Source organism: Macaca nemestrina, chromosome 7 (genome assembly GCF_043159975.1).
Source record: "Macaca nemestrina isolate mMacNem1 chromosome 7, mMacNem.hap1, whole genome shotgun sequence".
NCBI lineage: Eukaryota > Metazoa > Chordata > Mammalia > Primates > Cercopithecidae > Macaca > Macaca nemestrina.
Window position 1 is genome coordinate 55,422,039 of NC_092131.1, and position 25,227 is coordinate 55,447,265.

General features: G+C 35.6%; 1 protein-coding gene across 1 annotated transcript in view; it reads left to right on the forward strand.

Annotated features, from left to right (window-relative positions):
- Positions 1-25,227, forward strand: part of LOC105481816 (endoplasmic reticulum oxidoreductase 1 alpha) — a 59,109-nt gene that overhangs the window by 29,268 nt on the left and 4,614 nt on the right. The window contains exons 7-15 of the mRNA XM_011741564.3: positions 4,530-4,650; positions 6,901-6,947; positions 9,153-9,164; positions 12,915-12,941; positions 13,055-13,147; positions 17,786-18,032; positions 18,819-18,888; positions 23,757-23,843; positions 23,931-24,064. Coding sequence (XP_011739866.1) covers positions 4,530-4,650; positions 6,901-6,947; positions 9,153-9,164; positions 12,915-12,941; positions 13,055-13,147; positions 17,786-18,032; positions 18,819-18,888; positions 23,757-23,843; positions 23,931-24,064 — 838 coding nt within the window. The remainder of the gene's footprint in view (positions 1-4,529; positions 4,651-6,900; positions 6,948-9,152; positions 9,165-12,914; positions 12,942-13,054; positions 13,148-17,785; positions 18,033-18,818; positions 18,889-23,756; positions 23,844-23,930; positions 24,065-25,227) is intronic.

The following is a 25,227-nucleotide window of genomic DNA, read 5'->3' on the forward strand; positions in this document are numbered from 1 at the left end:
AAGATTGTCAGAGTTTGGGATGGGTAGGTGTTATTGCTAAATGGTTACAGAGTTTCTGTTTGAAGTGCTGGAAAAGTTTTGGCGACAGATAGTGGTGATAATGAACCCCACTGAATTGTATACTTAAATGTGGTTAATGTAAATTTTATTATATCTATTTTACCACAGTTTAAAAAAGCTCAGTTTCTAGAAAAAATTTACCTCTTAAGTGTTGCCGTTCTGTGTAGCTAGTAGTTTATAAAATTTTGTATATACATTTTGCATAAATAGCTAAAATGTAGGGATTACAAAAACCTCCTTCAGTTATATTGCTGTTGGTTTGTTACGTATTTTCCTTAATGATGGTCCATGTTGCTTTTGGAGAAGAGAATATTGAACCATTGGTCGAGTTTGTAATGTCTAAAGTTAAGCCAGAGTTCTGGTGCTATTAAAATCTAGGAGTTAAAACTCTGATCATGGCATGGTGGTTCATGCATGTAATCCCACCTACTCAGGAGGGTGAGGCAGGAGAATCGCTGGAACCCAGAAGGCAGAGGTTGCAGTGAGCTGAGATTGCACCATTGCACTCCAGCCTGGCGACAGAGCAAGACTCCGTCTCAAGAAACAAACCAACAAAGAATAAAAACCTCTGATTAAGATGTATAGATTTTCCAATTCTTCCTTTTTGTGCTATTTCCTTTTTCTAAGTTGAATTGTTAGCCTCTTAATTTGCTTAAAAAAATCAAATTGAGTTTTGGTATTCTTCTGTGGCTCTTTTCTAGTGGACTAATGATCTTTCCAAAATTAGTGAAAACAGGCCTGGCTTGGTGGCTCATGCCTATAATCCCAGCATTTTGTGAGGCCGAGGAGGGAAGATTGCTGAGCCTAGCCTGGGCACCATGGTAAAACTCTGTCTCTACATATAATACAAAAATTAGCCAGGCCTGGTGGCATGTGCCAGTAGTCCCAGCTACTCGAGGGGGGTGGGAGTTTTGCTTGAGCCAGGGAGGTTGAGGCTGGAGTGAGCCCTGATTGCATCACTCCAAGCCTAAGACAGTGAGACCCTTTCCCAAAACAACCACAACAAATTAGTGAAAACAGTGATATAAATTCTTTTAATTATAAGCAAAAGATGAAGCCTACAATCTCCATAAAAGAGAAAGTATTTTTAATTTTGTGGCTTCTTTTTGGGGAAAATTGCTTTCCTTAATGGAAACCGTAGCCATGTTTTGGTATATACTTAGTTATAATTCCTTATTTCCAATTCTAAAATCTGAAAACTCTGAAAATTGAAAATTTCTGCCCCTGTGTTTAGCACAGGCTCATTTAGTGTGAGTATTCGTATGTTTCACTGTAGAAATATTTATGTATTTGAATAGATTGCTGCCCCAGGTCTAGCTGGAGTAATATGCAATAGATGTTGTGTGTACTGTATTACCTTCGTAAAATCTGGAAAGTTCTCCATTCCAGCCGAGACACACATGGTCCTAGGCATGTTGTATAAGGGGTATAGACCTATATCAAGATTTGGTCTAGTAAAGGAAGGGGATAAGATGTTCTTCCAACTCCCTTATTTTGCCATCTTTTCTACAAGGATTTTTTATTTTTACCTTAAATATTGTTGTGAGATAAAACTAAATTTATAGTATGCAACTATAATTTTTTTTAGTCCTCCAATGTTAGAAAAAGGATGGTAATATTTTAACCTTCGTTAACAAAGTATCCTTTTGTGACTACAATGTGCAGCACCAAGTGAGAATCAATGATTCATTTCTTATATGGTGGAGTTTGGTGGATCACTTACCCATTTGTATTAGTTTCTTCTGTTTAAAAAAGCTGAATATTTTAAAGAAAGACAGCTTTAGCAGGACTAAATAATGGATGTAAATGGTATGTGAAATATAGAAGGTATTTTTAAAATCCTAATTGGAAATTTGAGCTTTTGTCAAAAACAGGTTCTATTCAGTGATAGAAAACAGCACATCATATAGGTTTTTGCACAACATACGTTTTCTCCTTCTAGGGCTGGATATTGGCATCTTCCTATAAGGGCCAAATGGGCTCTTAAATGTCTTTTCTTAGATTTCACAAAACATGTTTGACTAGTTTTCTGTGAAAAAATTCATGTTCTATTCAGTGATAGGAACCAACACATCATAAAAATTCTTGGCACAAATATAATTATAGTAATATTTAATATAATTATAGTAATTTAAATATAATTATATAATTATAATTATAATATTTATAGTATAATTATAAGATTTATAATATAATTATAATATTACATTAATATAGTAATATTTTTTATAAGCTTGAAGAATAAAGTATAATTAAAATTATGAGGCAACAAATGTTTATCTCTAGGTAGAATATTTAAATATTTAATCATTTCTTGGTGGTTAGTTTTCTTAAAGTACTGGATACTGACCATTGTTTATATATTTTATTTTATTTTATTTCATTTTTATTTATTTATTTTTTGAGTCAGAGTTCCACTCTTGTTGCCCAGGCTGGAGTACAGTGGCGTGATCTCAGCTCACTGTAACCTCTGTCTCCCGAGTTCAAGCAATTCCCTTGCCTCAGCCTCCCAAGTAACTGGGATTACAGGCATGCACCACCTTGCCTGGCTAATTTTGTATTTTTAATAGAGATGGGGTTTCTCCATGTTGGTCAGGCTGGTCTTGAACTCCCAACTTCATGTGATCGCCCGCCTCAGCCTCCCAAAGTTCTGGGATTACAGGCGTGAGCCACTGCATCCGGCCGGCTGTTTATATATTTTAAACATCAGGGTTTATAAAATGAATTTATTATAATTAATATGTGGCAGTTACCTTTAGTATTAATTGAAAGGAACAGTTATCCATTCCTGAACTAGATGATTCCATGCTAATTTTTTAAGTCCTTATGTTTTGTTTTTCTAGTTATTTTCATTGCCATTTCTGCATTGAACTCTGCTATTTTAAGATGCCATCATCGTACTGCTTCTAGAAGCAACTTTCCTCCTAATTTATTCTTCTAATATACTGTGGATTGGAGTAAAAAATAACCACGCTTAGGGTTTTTTTTTGTTTTTATATTTGTTTTTTAATAATAAAAATAGGTATAGTTGAGAGCTTGATGGACTCTCCTCTAAGCACTTTTGTGCTCATATTTTTGTCATTGACTTTGGTTGCATTGAGATCATTTTTGTCCACTTTTTCATTTTTTGTTTCATTCTTCGTTGGCTCATACTGTTAAGCTTTATATATGAATAAAGTATTATTATAGTACCAAATAATTTCCCAAAGCCACTGGAGGACTATGGCCCATCTTTTTTTGAGACACGGTCTCACTCTGTTGCCCAGGCTGGCGTGCCATGGTGCAATTACAGCTCACTGCAGCCTGGACCTCCTGGGCTCAAGTGACTCTCCCACCTCAGCCTCCCGAGTAGCTGGGACCACAGGCACGTGCCATGGTGCCTGGCTAATTTTTTTATTGATGCCTGGTGTTTCACCAGGTTGCCTGTGAATTTTAGAATCACTCCTAGGCTCAAGCGGTCTGCCCTCAGGCCTCCCAAAATGCTGGGATTACAGGCATGAACCATCACGCCCACCCTGGGACCATCTTTTTTGTTTTGAGGTGATAACACATTATAAATGATAAATAAGTAACAGGATCTGGATTCTAGCCTGGGTGTTCTGGCTCCAGAGCCCGTGCTCTAACTGTTCTGTGATGTTGGATGTTTAGGTTGCTTCCAGTTTTCCCTTTTATAAATGTTGACACAGAATCATGCTGCATTGTAACTTTTGCTTTTGGCCAGATTGGTAGCAGATCCTGCTGGTGGTCGTCTAAGAAGAAAGTATTTGGTAACAAGCAGTGTATGATACTAACACTCCTTCATTTACTGTAGTTATTGATGAACTGCTGTGGTTAATGTGGAGGGAAATGTATGTTATATTCTTTGTCTGGATCGCTTATAAGAATTGAATTACCATGTTTCTTTGATTCTAAAATTCACATATTCCTATTTTTACAGTTCCTAAATCATAATGTTTTTATAGCCAGTATGTACAATTAATGTGGCAGTGTGTGTTTCTCTCTCTTTTCTGTCATTTCTTTTTTTTTTTTTTTTTGAGATGGAGTCTCGCTCTGTCACCCAAGCTGTAGTGCAGTGGTTCAATCTCAGCTCACTCCAACCTCTGCCTCCCGGGTTCAAGCGATTCTCCTGTTGCAGCCTCCCAAGTAGCTGGGACTACAGGCGTGCACCACCACGCCCGGCTATTTTTTGTATTTTTAGTAGAGACAGGGTTTCACCATGTTGGTCAGGCAGGCCTTGAACTCCTGACCTCAAGTGATCCGCCCACCTTGGCCTCCCAAAGTGCTGGGATTACAGGCGTGAGGCACCACACCCAGCCTCTTTCCTTTCTTTCTCCTGAATAGTTGTTTTAAAATTCCTGACACATTGTTAAATTTGTGGTGCGCTAGAATCAATGGAATACAGTCTTGTGTACTAGCTTTTTAAGGTAACTGAGGATAAGAAAGATTTAATAAGACATTTTATTTTACAGACATTCAGTCCCCTGATGCTGAATATGTAGATTTGCTTCTTAATCCTGAGCGCTACACTGGTTACAAGGGACCAGATGCTTGGAAAATATGGAACGTCATCTATGAAGAAAACTGTTTTAAGTATGTGTCATTTTCATTTAGAAAAATTCATGTAAGATGTGGTGATTTCTCTTTATAAACAATCATAATGATTTAAAATTAAAAATAAAATTCACTTTGTTAAAAGATGTATTTGTACAAAGAAACATGACTATTAGTCCAGTTTCCTTCTGGGGAAATGAGTTTCCACAAATTTTTCCTTTTTTTTTTTTTTTTAAGAGTTAGAGGCGTATTAGACTTTTATGGGAGTATTGTAGGCCCTTTGCAAATGTTCCTTGAGTAGATTATAGGATCTCATTTTATAGATGAGGTAACCTAGAGCTGGAGAGGTTTACTTCATTTCCCAAGATCACATGGTGGTGGTGTCGAGAAAGGAATATACAACTCTTAATTCTCTTTTTGGTGCTCTCCACACCCCTTTCTGTGACTTTAGTTATTTTACAGTTAAGTTGATTTCACAGAACAATTATAATAGGTTTCATTTTTGAGCACTCACTGTATTCTACGCATTGTGGTAAGCACGTTATATATGTTTTCTCCTTTAGTCCCTGCAGTAACCCTGTGTCGCAGTCATCACTGTTTTATAGACAGAAACTGAGACTTAGAGAGGTTGTATGATTTGTGTTGTGTCAAAGATCTAGTAAGTGAAAGAGCCCACTTTGTCCTGGTAACCATTAGGCTGGAGGCAGTTGCTGATCACCAGGTGTCTGAGAAATGCTTCAGGTTACTCACATGTAAGCCTCGAGGCTCTAAACTTTGTACTTACTGGTTTTTGGGAACAATGTATGCGCGAGCACGTCATGCTGTCTTAGAGATGGAGAGAGTTCTGGGAAAGTCTTTGGAGTTCCCAAATATGGGGATAATATTGTATATTTCACTTTTTATAAGTCATATATAAGTATGAGATCAGTAATTATGTTTACACCAATAAAATGTCAGACTGGTGTTTTTTTTTTTTGTTTTGTTTTGTTTAAACTTGAAGAATTTCTCCAGTTTGGAAAGGAGACAGTTTTTATTACTTATTTCTGCCGTGTGTTTTATTTAAATTATCTTGACTATTATTAGAAATATTTGGTTACTGACTTAAAGATTTACTTTAAAGGTTTGTTGTTGTTGTTGTTGTTGTTGTTGTTGTTTTGAGATGGAGTCTCACTCTGTCGCCCAGGCTGGAGTGCAGTGATGTCATCTCTGCTCACCGCAACCTCCGCCTCCCAGGTTCAAGCAATTCTCCTGCCTCAGCCTCCTGAGTAGCTGGGACTAAAGGCACGCACCACCACACCAGGCTCATTTTTGTATTTTTCGTGGAGACAGGGTTTCACCATGTTGGCCTGGGTGTTCTTGAACCCCTGACCTCAGGTGATGCACCCACCTCAGCCTCCCAAAGCGCTAGGATTACAGGCGTGAGCCACCATGCCTGGCACTGTTGTTGTTATTTTTAATGTGAATTAAGAATCCATGAAGCATTTGTTAGATTTGTATTAGTTTTGTAGTCATTTTCTTACTAATTTGTATCCTGATTCCCATAATTTTTAACAATATAAACAATGTATAAGGGGCTAAGTTAATTATATTGTGTATTTTAAAATATAGGTTACATATTCTGTTCTCAAAATGTCTCCAGTTGTGCAAATTTTTAAAATAGATGTTAAAACAATCCCTATAGTTTACTCTTAATACTAATGCATATTTATTTTGGGATTTAAAAGCACTTTAGTGACATAGTAACTCTCCAGAAAATTTCTATTTTTTCCTACTGAACAAACAACTTTTATTTAAATTGTAACAAACTTAGCTACAGGGCAAATTGATGTGTCTAAAGATTACCTAAGTGGAAAATAATCTACACTATCTTTTTTCCATTTTTTAATTTTAATGCTTATATTGAATATTTTTTGCTTATTTGTCTTTCAATTGGGGTACACTTTGTGCTATACGTACACACACATATATAAAGATATATATATATCGTATATATAAAAACATAGTAGTGACTCTAAGAGAAGAGCTTGGCTGCTATTTTCTCTTCTTTCATTTGAAGAAGCGATTAGGAAATGGCCTGCTGGCCGCTACAGTGGGAAAAGATCAGGAACTATTATTACTACAACAATTAGTCACCCTCCCTTAAAGCATTTAGAGGAAACTAAGTATTTTATAATCTCAATAAAACAATTTGATTTTGGATATTAAGCAACTTTCTGAGATAATATCACTTAAATATAACATGATTGGTAACATATTTGTGTTTATATTTTTAATTCTTTTTACTTCTAGGCCACAGACAATTAAAAGACCTTTAAATCCTTTGGCTTCTGGTCAAGGTAAGTTACTTCCTGCATTGTTATGTTATTTCTCAGCTAGGGAACTTTAATTCAAAGGAAGGGGAACGCAAGATAAATGGCAGTAACAGTTGAGGTCATAAAATCCACAGTCCCGTTTCCGTAGAGTTATGCCTCATCCTTGCAGAGATTGGTGCTTAAATTATTTGTACTTCAGTAAAAAATATTTTTATAATGAAGTTCCTGGTATTAGATTATCAAAAAATAAAGATTAGGGTATATATTTATTATATATATTTTTGCAGACATAGTAAAGTGTCAGTGTTTTAAAAGCTTTACTCATCCCACAGATAAATAAATATCCAGAACTCTCAAATTTTTTCTAAAGCTTGAAATTACTGCATATATTGGGCATTTGCTTTCAACTTTACATGTCTTTATATCTTAATAACATTTTTAATATTCTATTTTCACTCAAGGTCTGGCTCAAATGCTGCTTTTTCCATAGAACTTTCCCTGGTCCTTATAACCAGAAGTATCGCTCCCTCCTCATGAAGTAATCTGATGCATGCGTTTGTTTTTAATTCTTTTGTTTTTCTCATACGGCCTTTTCCACTGTGTAGCATTGTTTTATTATTATTTATATATCTATCAATCTACCCTAGTACTCTGAAGATATGGGTAGCATTTATCTGTTTTATCTCTCTGTATAGAGCCTGACACATAATAGATGGAGTAGTTTGTTAGATACATGATCAGTGAAAATTGCTCTCCTCATTTAGTGGTCTTGTCTACAATAGTGAAAGTCAGTTGTTCTTTCAGCAAATGATTATCCACCATTTAATATGTGCTAGACACTGTGTAGATGCCAGACGGGCTGTAAAATTAAAACTTACAGAAACCCTGCCCTGTCTATAATATGAAGAATGGTTTGTTGAATAAGCCATTTCAGTGTATGAGTTCAGACTTTTTCTTTAGAAATTATGTATCCTTATTCTCTTCAAATATGTGCTTACTGATAAAATCTTTAATGTGCTTTCAGCAAAAGTGTAAGGTTTTCGTTTTTAAACTTTATTTGAAAAGATGCTGATCTCAAATAGTTAACAAATATAAATTTCCTCCTAGAAGGGGTTGAGATTGCATCATTCCCTAAATTCTGGCAGATTTCTCTTTCTTAGATTAGGAATGAAAAATCTTTAAGGCTTTTGGGTTTATACAGAGTCACATGTGGTGACTCAGTGGAAGCCATTGATTTAATATCAGATGAAATGCAAATTAACGGAGGCGATCATTATGATCTCACATGATTTGATAAAGTAATTAACCACGTCACTTACCATAAAGATACATAGGAGCAATTTAAATGTTTATCATTAGGGAACTGGTTAAATGATGACTTATGGTGTAGTCACATAGTAGAAAATAGCCATTATAAATGTTGCTGTAAATTTTTATTCATTTAAATCAAAAAGTGACCAATAACACAGTGAGGAAAAGCAGGTATCAAAACAATATGTATAATATATTTATAATTAATATATCTATAAACTAAAAAGACATTCACTAAAATGTAAATAGTATTTATCTTTGAGCTGGGGAATTATGAATAATTTTTTATTCTGCCTGTTTTTTATAAAACATATATTTGCAGTGATTATATATTTCTTTAATAAACTGATGGCATTAAAAAAAGTGGGCAAAATTTTTGAAGACATTTTCAGTAGTAAATAAGCAGTGGCACACAAATTACTGTATTATGTATAATTTGAATCTTATAAATAGTCTGAAAATATTCCTGACTAAGGTTAATTATTATAAGGCGAGGCTGGAGGTTTCAAAGCAATAATAAAAATCTTTAACAGAAACTATATTACAGCTTTAGGATAAATAAAGGTGGAAAAAGTCTCTGCCAGCCAAATAAACATAGGTCCTTAAGATACTGAAAACTACTCTCAGGTGATGGATTAGATTTTTCTCTCCTGTCAGGGTATATTAAATCTCACATGAGCTGAACCTCTTTATGCACACTCATGGAGATAACACCATTTAGTCAAATCAGGCATAATTCATATCACTACCAGATAGAGTTGCAGTCACGAATGTCTCACTTTCAGATTTTACTTGTGTGAATGAACTGTTGGACTAAAACTAGCCATAATGGCTAGTCTTATTTTTATGAAAGTGTAGCATTATAAAAGGGGCACTGGAAGGAATTTATTTTAATAAACATTTTGTTTTGCTTTTCAGGGAAAAGTGAAGGTAAGTATAATTTCTTTATTATATATTACATATATGAATTTGTTTATACATTCAAATGTTTATTATGGCAAAGTTTATTTTTTCTTCCCACCTCTAAAAATCAGAAGAACTCAAGTTTTACTTATTTATCTGAAAGTCTGGAGGTACTAGCACAGATTAAGGGAAAGTGACTTTGTGTCTCGGTTCAGACGTTAGAAACAGCATGCCTCAGCCTCTGATCATTCATTTGCACATTTTACCACCCTGAATATAGAAGCATGTTCACTCCCCATCTCCCCCATTGCCTCAGGCCAGGGAAATGTCCTGTCTCTTTTACTGTTGAACTCTAGGATCTGCTGGGTTTCATGTGGGAAGGTTCTGGGAATGATGAGTGTTGATTTCAGAGCTGGCTTCTAAGGTTGATGCTGACTCGTTGGATGTAGTTGTCATTGCCAAGTCTAACTAATGCTAACAGTTTCAACATACATGAGGTTTACTTTGTCTTTTTGCTTCAAGGATGAAATTGAAATGACATTTGGTTTTTTTTTTTTTTTTTTTTTTTGAGACGGAGTCTCGCTCTGTCGCCGAGGCTGGAGTGCAGTGGCGCGATGTCGGCTCACTGCAACCTCCGCCTCCCGGGTTCCCGCCATTCTCCTGCCTCAGCCTCCCGAGTAGCTGGGACTACAGGCGCCCGCCACCTCGCCCAGCTAATTTTTTTAAACATTTTTTAGTAGAATCGGGGTTTCACCGTGTTAGCTAGGATGGTCTCATCTCCTGACCTCGTGATCCACCCGTCTCGGCCTCCCAAAGTGCTGGGATTACAGGCTTGAGCCACCGTGCCCGGCCAACATTTGGTATTAAGACCATATGCTTAACAATATGAAAAGACTTAATGGCGTTTAGCTTTAGTCTATCTAGGTGAAAATGCTAAAATGTGAAGTATCACTTTTCTTTCCCTCAAAATCATCTATTTTCCGAACATAATTCTTATGAATTGCTTTTGCCTTATGTCTAGATAACAGAATACGAAAGTCTGATAACATTGCTATTTTATTATTGTACTTTATATTATAGTAACTGTAGCAGCTAAATAAAATGCTGACTCAGACCTGTTTGGAAGAGAAATTGTTTAGCAGTGAGATTATTTTTCCAAAGATGCCTCATATTTGCTACTGGTACATGTGATTCTACAATTTTCAGTTTTGAGTAACCTTATTTTGCCTTGAGTGTCAACCTAGTTCTATGCTATACTGTAGCCACATTAAAGGAGGCTACTATGATTTTAAAATTCTATTTGAAGACCTCTTAGTATCAGAAAAAAGATCGTTAACCTGTGGGAGCCATCCTTAGAGAAACTGTCTTATTACAAGTATTGATTTTGGCCAAATATCAAAGGGTTATTCCTGAGAGCTATCATATTGATTGTTTAGACCACAGTCAGGTCAACTTGAGAATAGGTACTTCAGGATTATAATATTGAACTGATTTCTTGGCTAGGTATGGTGGCTCATGCCTGTAATCCCAGCACTTTGGAAGGTCAGGGCTGGCTGATCACTTGAGGCCGGGAATTTGAGACCAGCCTGGCCAACATGGTGAAACCCTGTCTCTGCTAAAAATAGAAAAATTAGCTGGGTGTGGTGGTGCATGCCTGTGATCCTAGCTATGCGGGAGGCTGAGGCGGGAGAATCACTTGAGCTTGGGAGGCGGAGGTTGCAGTGAGCTGAGATGGAGTCACTGCCCTCCAACCTGGGTAACAGAGCAAGACTCTGTCTTTAAAAAAAAAAAAAAACACACACACACACACACAGACACACAATGAACTGAAAATTTTACTGGAAGCCTAGGTCCTAAGCAGTATTATCCCCTAACTCCCTAATTCATGATCAAAAACTTGAAAAAAAGAACCTTGAAAATTTTTATAAGGAAATAAATTCCTTATAATCCCACCATTCCCAAATAATTAATAACTCTGTGCCAGGCACTTTTCTAAGCAATTTACATATATGATTTTATTTAATTCTTTCAACAATCCTAGGGGTATTATTCCTGTCTCCATTTTATAGATGAAGAGAAGTTCAGCAACTTGCCTAAAATAATATGATTTGTAAGTAGCAGAGTTAAGATTTAAATCAGGCAGTTTGACTCCAGGAACCACACCCTTAGTTACTACCAGATACACTTCTCTGCTAACATTTTGATATTTATGTTTTACATATATAAGTAGTTTTATCCAACACTTGTCAGCATTAAAGATGATCATATTTTTATCTTATTTGATAGGTAAAGTCATATATCTTTTGTTTTCATTTGCATTTTTTATTGCCTGTAAGATCAAACATTTTTTGCCTCTTATTACCATATTATTTTTTCCTTTGTGAATTTTTAAATTCGTATTATTTATACACTCTTTTTAAGTGGGCATTTCAGCATTTTTATTTAGTTTCTGAGCTTTTTATATATTTAGGATCTTTTCCCTTTGTCATATTTGCAACATACATTTTACCGAGTTTGTTGTTTGCATTTTGCTTTTGTTTATGAAGTGTTCTGACAAATAGATGTTTTGAGTTTTTATATATTCCAATTTATTGCTTATTCCCTTTGCCATTCCTTCCATTATTTTTATGCTTGTTTGGTTCATTTTTAACATTACTGTAAGCAACTTTAGTAGAAAACACTGTACAGTGTTTATCATCTCTGTAGCAAATGCATACATGAATGTTTATAGAGTTGTAATGATTATTTCTGATGCCTTTTGTATATTTAAAGTAAACATTTTTATGTATTGCCATGTTCTACATTCTTTACATTCTTGTTGTTTTCTTTTTTTTTTTTTTTTGAGATGGAGTTTTGCTCTTGGCATCCAGGTTGGAGTGTAATGGCACGATCTTGGCTCATTGCAACTCCTGCTTCCTGGGTTCAAGCGATTCTCCTGCCTCAGTCTCCTGAGTAGCTGGGATTACAGGCACCCACCACCACGCCCAGCTAATTTCTGTATTTTCAGTAGAGACAGGGTTTTGCCATGTTGGCCAGGCTGGTCTTGGACTCCTGACCTCGTGATCTGCCTGCCTTGGCCTCCCAAAGTGCTGGGATTACAGGCGTGAGCCACTGTGCCCTGCCATTATTTTCATAGTTGTATGTTATTTGACCATGTTGACTAGTTAGGTAGTATTCTATCATGTTAATTTAGGCATTATTGTATTTGTAGAATTACTAGGCATTAAATATATTGAGAATGATCTTACTAGGTCATAAGAATATAAGTGATATTTGGTGTTTGTAACATTTTCCTGAATTGCTCTTTTGAAATAGTGAATGGCATGTAATATTATCAGCTAAATACAAATGGTACCCCTCCAATACTGTCATCATTTTAATTTTTTTATAATTTAAAAGGCATGTAATGAATCCTTAGTCTTCATGGCATGAATTGTTATCAAGGATAGGTATTTTCCCATTCTTGATTGATTTACTATTTAAATTCTGCATTTTGACCTCATGTAAAACACTTTAACCAGAAAGTTATGAGACTGGGTCTACCTAAGGCAATGCTAAAGCCTTTTAAAGACCAAGCAGCAGATTGGTACTTAACTGAATCCATACCACAAACTTTTCTTCTTCCTTTCGAGAAATTGCAATTAAGACTTGGACTGTTAGGTTAAACAATCTTTAAATTGCTGTTTGGCACAAATTTGCTATAATGCTTTAAAACTTTTGAAAACCTTGTATTTTGACATTTTCCAATCTTATGACTTATTTTTCTTTTGATTTCAGAGAACACTTTTTACAGTTGGCTAGAAGGTAATTAGAAACTTTAAAATAAATTTCAATGATTTCTTTTTCTCATGAGATTAATTTTATGTCTACAAGATTCACATATGAAATTTTATTTCTAAGTCACTGCTTTTTCTTAGGTCTCTGTGTAGAAAAAAGAGCATTCTACAGACTTATATCTGGCCTACATGCAAGCATTAATGTGCATTTGAGTGCAAGATATCTTTTACAAGGTATGTGACATTTACTTTTATTCAGTTTACCACTCTTATTTTTAGATATTCTTGAAATTTTTCTGGCATTTACCTGAATGGGAAAAGGTTGACCTGATTGAATATTAGGAAGTAAAAATTCACTCTTAAATGGTAGTAATCAGAAAGGTGGTAACTATAGACATAATTGAACAGTTCAACATACTCTTAACTCTCTTTACCTTCTTTTAAGAAGCTGCTCAAAATTGTCCATATCACTTTGGAAATATTCTTGTTCTCTTGTGGGAATTTAAATAGCTCCTAACAGCACAGTTTGCTATTTGATAGATATTATTGTATCAGAACCTTTTTATTTGTGTGCCAGTATCAGGCCTGGAGTTTAAATGGGTAAAAAGCCTTTCCTGCTGCTGTTTTTGCCTTAATACGGTTGAAAATGAGACTGTGGTTGATTTTCATCAGTATCATATTTCTTCTGGAATTAAAGTATCACAACTCTGAGAAACAAAATATAGAAACTTCCATTTTATTCATTGATTGATTGCTTGATTGATTGAGACAGGGTCTCACTCTATTGCCCAGTCTAGCGTATGATGGCCAAAACTGGGCCTTAGCCTGGGAAGGCTCTTGGCTTTGCCCAGGAGAAATTTCGAAGGCCAGCTGGTGGTGGCAGGGTACAGCAGCAGCAGAGGTACTGCCCCTCGTGGAGGAGAGCTGCCCCCTAGGTAGTGTGCCCAGAGCAGCAGCTCAGAGGCGGTTCGGCAGCCATATTTATAGTCCACTTTTTATTATATGCAAATTATGAGGCAGATTATGCAGACATTTCTAGGAAAGGGGTAGTAACTTCTAGGTCATTGCTATGGAAAAGGGGTGGTAACTTCTGCATGTTGCCATGGGAATGAGAAACTGACATGGCACACTGGTGGGTGTGCGTTATGGAAAGCTGCTTCAACCCCCTCCCTGTTTTAGCTAGTTTTCAATTTGGTTCAGTGTCCTGAGTCCCACCTCCTGAACCAAGTCCTCCCTTCTACCTCATGACTACAGGAGCATGCCACCATGCCCAGCTAATTTTTAAAAATATTTTTTGTAGAGACGAGGTTTGGCCATGTTGCCCAGGCTGGTCTGGTCTTGAACTCCTGGGCCCAAGTGATTTGCCCATCTTGGCCTCCAGAGTGCTGGGATTATAGCCGTGAGCTACTGTGCCTGGCCATAACTTTGATTTTAAATGGCAGTTTAAACTCATCAGTAATTTTACTTTTTTTTTTTTTTTTTTTGGAGACAGAGTCTTGTTCTGTCACCCAGGCTGGAGTGCAGTGGCGTGATCTTGGCTCACTGTGACCTCTGCCTCCTGGGTTCAAGTGATTCTCCTGCCTCAGCCTCCTGAGTAGCTGGGACCACAGGTGCAGGCCACCATGCCTTGCTAATTTTTTGTATTTTTGGTAGAGGCGGGGTTTCACCATGTTGGCCAGGCTGGTCTCGAATTCCTGACCTCAGGTGATCCACCCGCCTCGGCCTCCCAAAGTGCTGGGATTACAGGCTTGAGCCACTGTACCTGGCCTAAACTCATTAGTAATTTTAGATCATCATTTTCAAATTGTGTATTTAGGTTTTATGAATATGTTTATATTCAGAAGTTTGATTATTATTATTTTTTCATCTTTAAAAAAGGAAATTTTATTATTTTCCATTACATGAATGAACTTGGAGGACATTATATTTGTCAAAACGAGCAAGGCACATGGATTATTATTTCATGATTTCACTTACAAAGGGATTCTAAAAAACTTAATCTTACTGAAGTAGAGAGTAAAGTGGTGACCACCAGACACCAAGGTATTTAGGAGAAAGGAGGGTTTGAAAAGATGTTGATAAAAAAATACATAATTATAGTTAATAGAAAGAATAAGTTCAAGAGATATTTTTGTACAGTGTAGTGACTATAGATCAAAATAATGTATTTGTAGTTTTGAAAAATGCTGACAATGTCACTTGCTCTTGCCACAGAAACGTTAACTGTGTGGCATAATTACCTAGAATTAAGCATTTGATAATGTATATATACTTCCAAATATTATGTTTTACAAAATAAATATACATTTATTGATTACAGATGGTAATGGTAGGAAAGCCACTGAAAGGGCAGGCGTTGCTTATGGTCTTATGACTGGCCACTTTGTGAACACAATAAACAAGTTTGCATTAAAAAACCAGAAAATGGTTTAATCTAAAAGTTGCCATGATCTTCATAATTTTTTTAGAGAAAATGACCAAGAAGTTGACTACAGTTAGTTGACTAAGAATATAAGCTGTAGACTGACCTTCACCCACTAAAAAAAAAATCACATAAAATAAGAGTGAGAAATTCTTCTGAGTTGTAATATCAATATGGAAAAGAAATATTATTTCAAATTTAAAATCCACAGAGATCATTTTATTATTTTTCTACCTTTAACATTCACACTTAAAAATGAAAGATTTTGCATGGAAACATGTGCTGTAAGTGTATCATAGAACATTAAATTTAAAATTCTTCACTTACAATTAACTCCTAATTTAATTTCTATGACATATTTTCTAGCAAATTTGATATGTGTCACACTGTGTAAGAATTATTATTATTATTGTTTTTGAGATAGAGTCTTGCTCTGTCGCCCAGGCTGGAGTGCAGTGGCGCAGTCTTGGCTCCCTGCAACCTCCGCCTCCTGGGTTCAAGCAATTCTCCTGCCTCAGTCTCCTGAGAAGCTGGGACTACAGGCCTGTGCCACCACGCCCGGCTGATTTTTGTGTTTTTCGTTAGAGATGGAGTTTCACCATGTTGGTAAGGCTGGTCTCAAACTCCTGACCTCGTGATCCACCTGCCTTGGCCTCCCAAAGTGCTGGGATTACAGGCATGAGCCACCACGCCTCACCTGTGTAAGAATTTAATAAGATTTTCCTTTTACAAGCAGAGAAAAACAATGCTAGGTTATTTAATCCTCTTACCTGTGGACAGTGTTTGCCTTTTATCTTAATTAACTGATGTGAAAGTTATATTGATAAGCAAACTCTCTAGTTAAAACCAATTTTTGAGTGCATTAAAAATACCAACTTTCTCATCACAACCTACAAAGTACCATGTAAAATGACATAGCATGAAGACAACAGTGAGAAAACTGTAGCCATCTCATAGAAAAAGAAGAAGGGCTGTGATGAATACACAGTTAGAAGACACATAATAGGACAAACAAAACTAAAGATAACTAGGAAATAAAATAAACAGAATTTCTCTTTAAATTCAGCAAGATTTAGCTTTTCAGCATGGAAAAATGTTATCTCCACATGAAGAATCAATCTTATTTCTTCACTATTAATATTTTCCTTCTCTGACTTGAACTTACAAACTAACTGTAGCAGGAATATTTATGGCTTATCATGGAGCATTTGTTACACAGCAAGTATTGTATGTTTGTTTGCTACATTTATATATAAAAAAAATCCTCATGACTTGTGAAGCATCCCTAGTTCTTACCTGAACAAATTGACTCAATAAATATATAAATTTGCTTATGTCAATTATAATGAGAATAAACTAAGTAAAAAAAAAAATAGGCTTATGTAGAATTCTTCAAGTAAAAGAACAAATGGAATGTCCTAATTAAATAAAATATAATACACAATTTTGGAAATACATCTAAAAATTGTTTTGTGTGCACTACTAAATTTTATAAAAATCATTCTTATTCGTCATGACCAGCTCACATAATGAATACCTCATAAACTATAAAAAAAAATTATAAGAGACAAGAGAATTATAAGTCTAGCATAAGAATTAGGCAAAGAAAAACAGAAAATTCTGAATCATAAGTCAGAAGATTTTACAGTAATGAATTTAATAAAAAGCAGAGTATAGATTTGCTTTCAGCATTTTTGAGGTTTTCAGTTTTCTAGTAAATTAGTCACCTTATTAAAATATTTGTTTTGTTCCAGTATTGCTCTGTTCTTCTGAAAACAGGTACAAACTCATACTCACCCAAACACACTTACTCTATAATTTTCTTGCACCTATGGTTTATTTTTAGAGTAATATATGTGCATAGCTAACTCTATGTAAATCAAAACTAAAATTCTGTATGTTTGCAGGCAGAGAGACCACATGTTCAAAGAAAAATACATAACACATTTTTTAAAATGTTTAAGCAGAACTCAGAATTTTAAGATTCAGGATTTTATTTATATTTATAAATAATTTTTATTATACCCATAAAAATGACCCTGTAATCAATAGCAATTTAATTGTACATTTTAAAGTAACTAAAAATGTAGAGTATCAAGAAACTTCATCTGCCCTGATGTGATTAATACATAAATTATATGCCTATATCAAAATATGCCATGTATGGCATAAATATAAACAGATACTATGCACCCACAAAAATTAAGAATGATTTTTATTATTAATAAGACTTGCTTTTTCAGTAAAACTTTGAATTCATTGTAAGGATGGGTTTTAGAAAATAAAATATTAATATGAAACTATTAATGGCTAAATTGTGAAAAATCATTTTCTGGTTGTTATTATATAATTTAAAATGCTAAATGAAATTCTGCAGGCATGAATAACCTAAGATAATTAAAGTAAAAATTGTCAAATTCAGTTTTTAATATTTAATTCTTCTTCCTTAGAGACCTGGTTAGAAAAGAAATGGGGACACAACATTACAGAATTTCAACAGCGATTTGATGGAATTTTGACTGAAGGAGAAGGTCCAAGAAGGCTTAAGAACTTGTATTTTCTCTACTTAATAGAACTAAGGGCTTTATCCAAAGTGTTACCATTCTTCGAGCGCCCAGATTTTCAACTCTTTACTGGAAATAAAATTCAGGATGAGGAAAACAAAATGTTACTTCTGGAAATACTTCATGAAATCAAGTAAATTATATATTAAAATTTATACATTAATAGAAGAGTGACAAGTAATGTACAAAATCAATTTTCTTTTTTTTTTTTTTTTTTTTTTTTTTGAGACAGGGTCTCCCTCTGTTGCCCAGGCTGGAGTGCAGTGGCACGATCATGGCTCACTGCAGCCTCGATCTCCTGGGCTCAAGCAGTCCTCCCATCTCAGCCCAAGTAGCTGGGACTATATGTGCAAACCACCACACCGGGCTAATTTTTGTATGTTTTGTAGAGATGGGGTTTTGTCATGTTGTCCAGGCTGGTCTCGAACTCCTGGGCTCAAGTGATCCACCCATCTTGACCTCCCAGAGTGCTGGGATTACAGGTGCAGGCCACTGTGCTCTGCCTGAAATTTTTAAGTATTCATTTAGAGAAAGGAAAACTATTTAGAACATAATTAAAAGTTAATTTTGTTTGTAGGTCTTTTCAAATTGAATTTTGCTTTTGTTTTTATTTTGACTTGGGTACTGAGAGGCACACATTTTTAGTTTTAAGAGCCATTCTTTTAGTATTTGATAATGTATTATTTTCATGTTTATTTGAACAAATTGGATTTGGGGTCAAATTTCGGTACTTATAATTATCTCATGCAGTTAGAATCGAGATTTGAGGCTTGAGGATAAGAATTTGTTTTGGGCATTGGAGTATTGGTTTTACTATGTTTTCTCCTCTTTATTTATCATGACCAGTAAAATGTTGTATTAGCAGTACTTTTAATATTTACAACACATGAAAATGAATATTCTCTGTTTTAAAATGCAGGTCATTTCCTTTGCATTTTGATGAGAATTCATTTTTTGCTGGGGATAAAAAAGAAGCACACAAACTAAAGGTAATTATTTTATACTTTATCTTAATCGTTAGATACAAACTGATTAACACTTATGCAGATACGAATATAAACCCATAGATAGTACTCACAGAAGTAGAGAGTAGGCCACGTGCGGTGGCTCAGGCCTGTAATCCCAGCACTTTGGGAGGCTGAGGTGGGAGGATTGCTTGAGCCCTGGAGTTCAAGACCAGCTTGGGCAACATCGTGTGAAACCCTGTCTTTAATTAAAAAAAAAAAAAAAAAGAGTAGAATGGTGGTTACCACAGGCTGGGAGTTGGGGGTGGGTGGGGAAAAAGGAGATGTTGATCCATGGGTACAAAGTTTCAGTTAGGGAGAATAAGATTTAGTGATCTGCTGCACAGAATGGTAACTGTGGTAATAATGCATTGTATATTGCAAAATTGCCGAAAGTGTAGATTTTAAAGTTTCCACTATACAAAAAATGATTAGGTGAGGTGATGGATTTGTTAATTAGCCTGGTTTAATCACTTCACATTGTAAATACACATTAAAACATCACATTGTATCCATAAACCTATAAAATTTTTGTCAATTAAAAAAAAATACATGTATGTATACTTAACAGTAAATCTTGATATATACATCTTGAAATTAATAAGAAAAAAATCAGAATCATTATCTTTCTTTTCCTCAAAAAAATCAAGTCCAAAGGCAGGTGCCACTTAAACTCTATTTTGCATTATATTCAAAGTAACACTGATATCTGTATATTGCTGTACACCTTATAGATGCCTTTCACATTGATGATCTCATGTAACAGATGTAATAAATTAAAGGAAATGGATCCAATGCATGAGTAGCATATTAGTCTATCTTTTGCTGAAGAGAATTCTGAAGATGATATTAATTAACAGATCTTCATTAGTGGGAGAAGGCACAGTGTGATGTTTTGTCATTCATCTTTTTTATTGTTATTGAGAAAGGATCTCACTCTGTCACCCAGGCTGGAGTGCAGTGATATGATCATGGCTCATTGCTACCTTGAAATTCTGTGCTCAAGCGATCCTCCCACCTCAGCTTTCTGAGTAGCTTGAGTAGCTGGGACCACAGGCATGTACTACCATGCTTACCTAATTTTTTTTTTTTTTTTCAGTAGAGACAGGGTTTTGCTCTGTTGCCCAGGCTGGTCTCAAACTCCTGGGCTCAAGTGGTCCTCCCACCTCAGTCTTCCAAAGTGCTGGGATTATAGGCATGAGCCATTACACCCCCTTCCATTCATCTTATTCACTGGGAATTAAAGACAGTTACGAATACCAGTGTGCAGTTGGGAAAGAATAGATTCAATACCCCACAGAATGGGGTCTTGTCATTGCCTTGCCTTTTAATAGGGTCTAACCTCAGGCAAGACAATCTCTGAGTATGTATTTGCCACATAATACTATAAATATCAAACATCACCAGGAAGATTTATTACACACTCATTATGTGCACAGCACAATATTTTGTCATTAAAAGGAAAGAGAGCTTCCACCCTCAAGGGATTTCCAGAGGGGGTCAAGTAAAATTATATTTCTCTTCTCTCTTACAAAGTTCTACTGGTAAGTAGAGGCAGGTGGCCCTCCGTACTACTGGGCTTGATCTGATTTTTTATATATATATATACACACACACACGCAATTATATATATGTACATATGAAATCTCATATATATATATCACAGAATCTTTGTAGAGTAATATTATTGAGTAGTTGTTTTTTTTAAGGTAGGTTTAAAATTAGTACCTCTTGCTTGGATGTCATCTGGTTATAGAAAAATAGTAAAAATAAAGTTAGTACCTCTTACTGAACAGGTACTGAAACACAAGATAGAGAATATTGTTAAGATATGGTAACAATTAACAATGATTTGGGCTTTGTCTTAATAAAGATACTGGATATAGATACTAGATATGGTAGATATGTATAGATAGATTTCTGTATAAATATGTCTGGTTTCATACGTATTGTATATATATTTTTGTTTTTTTAAGAGATAAGGTCTTATTTTGTCACCAAAGTTGAAGTGCAGAGGCACAATCATAGCTCACTGCAGCCTGGAACTCCTGGGTTCAAGCCGTCTTCCCACCTCAGCCCCCTGAGTAGCTAGGACCACAGGCTGGCACCACTATGCCCTGCTAACTTTTAAAATTTTTTTGTTGAGTTGGGGGTCTCACTGTTTTTGCCCAGGCTGGTCTTGAACTCTTGGCCTCAAGCAATCCGCCTGTCTTGGCCTCCGAAAGTGCTGGGAGTACAGGTGTGAGCCACCACCATAGCCAGCCTGATTTCATCAAAATATTTACAAATATCTTCCTCTGCTTCTTATTCTTTCTTTCTGTAATGAAAGAAGCTGATTTTATGCACTCAGTTTTTTTGCTGTTAGATAATACTTATTCTTGACTTCCCATCTACCTCCTACTTGAAGCATTCTTGCTACAAATACATACCTCAGTGCTTATATAATCTGCCTAAACAGCTTCCAGGAACTAGAAAGTGAGGGGGAAGATGCTGTAATAAGACTTCTTTTTTTCCTACTATTTTCAATATGTTCCTTTTTTTTTAGTTTACTTGCTGCTTTATTGGAAAGTGTTCTGGCATCAGCTCTTTTTAAATCGTGCAGATTAGAAGGATTTCTCACAGTGTTTTAATTTGATCAAAACTCGGAAACACTCACCTTTAATGTCCTATGAAGTTTAGGTAGAGATTCTTTATGTAACAGAGAATTTTTCTGAATCTTTTACAGGAAAGATGTAAAAAACAAAACATGCTACTATCAAAGATTTACTTTTTTAAAAAGTGGTTTCTGGTAAACATCGATTTGAACAGTCATATTTATAAATTAATTTTAAAAATCTCATCTTGTTTCCTTAGTACCCTATCAATGTATGGTTAGAAATAGAGGACTTGTATGAAGGAGAATTATTTAGCATTCAATTCAAATAGAATTTGATCTCATTTGAAGACTTGTAAAATATTTGAGAATTTGCGCAAGAACTGGTCAGTTGGTTTCACTGAATATGAATCACAGAATGCTTGATCATTCTGTTGACTGGCTGTAATTTAAAGTGATGACCTAAAACTGTATGTCTAAACAAGTAAAATCTGTAAGTGATTTAGGTACTGGTTATTTTAAGGACCATACTTTTTCTAACCTGAGATAATTAGGGGATATACTCAAGTTATTGTACATGATTGTTATTTGTTAAGTCACAAGGATTTTCTCCTGTGAAATCCTTACTAATTTTTACTAATTTGATCTAGTAAATTTCTAGCCTATTAATTTGGTCCTAGCATATTAAGTTCACTTAAGCAGAAGATGCATGCTATTTGATGTGCTTGGTTTTACTTTTACAGTGTTTATTTGGCTATTGTACAACCATGCCTGCTCTCTGTACATGTCATACAAAGACTTACTCGAGAGCTGTCACTTTCAAGTATTTGAATTAACGTAGAATCGGACATTGAAATTAGCATCTACAAAAGCAAGCACAATCTTTGAGAACAGAGGCTTCCAACTCTCACAAGTATGAGAGTCTCTTATACTCAGGAACTTTCAAGGCCTCTTCTCATGACAGAGTATTTTTAGTATCTGTTGATTTTGAAAATATGATTGCCAAAAAGCTACCGTGCATTTAGTAACACTTTTAAAGTAAAAGTTGTGTTTTATTGATCATAACATTTCTATCCATTTGGAAATTTATAGTGCATACATGTGAGCTATTTATTTTGTGGTATACAGTCTTGTCTCCATGTGGATTTTGTAGATCCTCATAATAACTATTAAGTCTTCTAGAAGTCAACAGCTCATAGGATGGGAACATGTTCTTTAGAGTAACCTTATTACTCTGTTGTTATTGTTAAAAGTATGATTTTTCTATAAGTTTTGGTCAAAGCTGTAGTTTAAAGGAAACCTAAAAGATCACAGAATCTTTGTAGAGTAATATTACTGGTTAGTTTTTTTAAAGTAGGTTTAAAATTAGTACCTCTTGCTTGGATGTCATGTGGTCATAAAAATAAAAAAATTAGTACCTCTTACTGGACAGGTACTGAAACCAAGATAGAGAATATTATTAAGATATGGTAACAATGGGCCAGGCATGGTGGCTCACGCCTGTAATCCCAGCACTTTGGGAGGCTGAGGCGGGCGGATCACAAGGTCAGGAGATCGAGACCATCCTGGCTAACATGGTGAAACCCCGTCTCTACCGAAAATACAAAAAAGTAGCCGGGCGTGATGGTGGGCGCCTGTAGTCCCAGCTACTCAGGAGGTTGAGGCAGGAGAATGGTGTGAACCCGGGAGGTGGAGCTTGCAGTGAGCCAAGATCCTGCCACTGCACTCCAGCCTGGGTGACAGGGCGCTGCTCCCTCTCAAAAAAAAAAAAAAAAAAAAAAAGAAACCTTCTTCACTCATTCCCTCCCTCATTCCTTCTGGTAAATGATGGTCTCTAACCCTGCCTCACCCTCCTTTCTCCACCTATTGACATGTAGTTAATCATCTACCATGGACACCTTGACAAAGTTATTTTGTATATTTTTGCAGATAGTTTAGCTTTGGAGTCAGGCAGGCCTGGGTTCTAAGTTTTTTTGTTTACTAGTGTGGGAATTTAGGCAAGTTACCTAAACACTCTGAATCTTGTTTTTTACATTAGGTGTAGATTATAATAATATCTACCTTTGGATTCATGGTGAAGATTAAATGAGATTGTATATGTAAGGATCTGGTATGTAAAATCAATGAATATTAGTGCTCTTCTCATTTTTGGTACCCCATAGTACCTTGCACAGTGTTAGGCACATAGAACGTGCTCTGAAAATACTCAGTAATTGATTGTATAGTACATCTTAATAAAATTTTGTTAAATTGTTTTCAGGAGGACTTTCGACTGCATTTTAGAAATATTTCAAGAATCATGGATTGTGTTGGTTGTTTTAAATGTCGTCTGTGGGGAAAGCTTCAGGTAAGCAAATCTAGTCATTCCTATTTCTCATTTACCCTTTGCATGAATAATTTTCTAATTTTTATTTTTTTCTTATTTCTGTTATAGACTCAGGGTTTGGGCACTGCTCTGAAGATCTTGTTTTCTGAGAAATTGATAGCAAATATGCCAGAAAGTGGACCTAGTTATGAATTCCATCTAACCAGACAAGAAATAGTATCATTATTCAACGCATTTGGAAGGTTAGTTTGAATGTACTGAAATTGCTTCTGGTAGCCAAGTAAGTCTAAAGCAACATATATGCTCTCAGAAAAAACTGGGTAAGGAATATCCTTTTTATTTTATTTATTTATTTAGTTTTGAGATGGAGTCTTGGTCTGTAGCCCAGGCTGGAGTGCAGTAGTGTGATCTCGGCTCACTGCAACCTCTGCCCTCTGGGTTCAAGTGATTCTCCCAACTCAGCCTCCCAAGTAGCTGGGACTACAGGTGCATGACACCACACCTGACTAATTTGTGTGTGTGTGTGTGTGTGTGTGTGTGTAGTTTTAGTAGAAACAGGGTTTCACCATGTTGGCCAGGCTGGTCTTGAACTCCTGACCTCCGGTGATCTGCCTGGCTCCACCTCTGAAAGTGCTGGATTACAGGCGTGAGCCACTGTGCCCAGCCAGGAATTTTTTTTTTTGAAGAAATTATTTCATTACAGAATTATGGGATATTATGAAATACCTCAAGTATGTAGACATATACAATTGGTACATGATGGTCTTTATTTTCATCTGTTGACTTTTGTAATCATAATTAGGGCGCGGCACGGTGGCTCATGCCTGTAATCCTAGCCCTTTGGGAAGCTGAGGTGGGTGGATCACTTCAGGCCAGGAGTTCGAGACCAGCCTGGCCAACTCTACTAAAAATACAAAAAATTAGCCAGGCGTGGTGGAGCATGCCTGTGGTCCCAGCTACTCGGGAGGCTGAGGCAGAAGAATCGCTAGAACCTGGGAGGCACAGGTTGCAGTGAGCCAAGATCATACCACTGCACTCCAGCCAGGGCAACAGAAGAGCAAGACACTATCTCAAAAAAAAAAAAAAAGAAAAAAAAATGTGCATACATGTAAATATAAAATCATAATTATAATTACTGATTGAATTTTAATATTCATCTTATCGAATTTGTATATTAAAAATTGTTTAAAAGCACATTTTTTTGCTATCCAATTATTTTTGTGGTGCTAGAAAAATCATGTTTAACATAGGTGTACATGTAAATCTCTTTGTGAATTCACCATTATATAAAAAGGTTAATGATTCTTTTTAAAACAATTATTTCCCATCAAAATGATTAAAGAAAAGCATGAAATAAGGAACTTACATTAAAATATTTACAGATGCATTCTTTCTGGCCTATCAT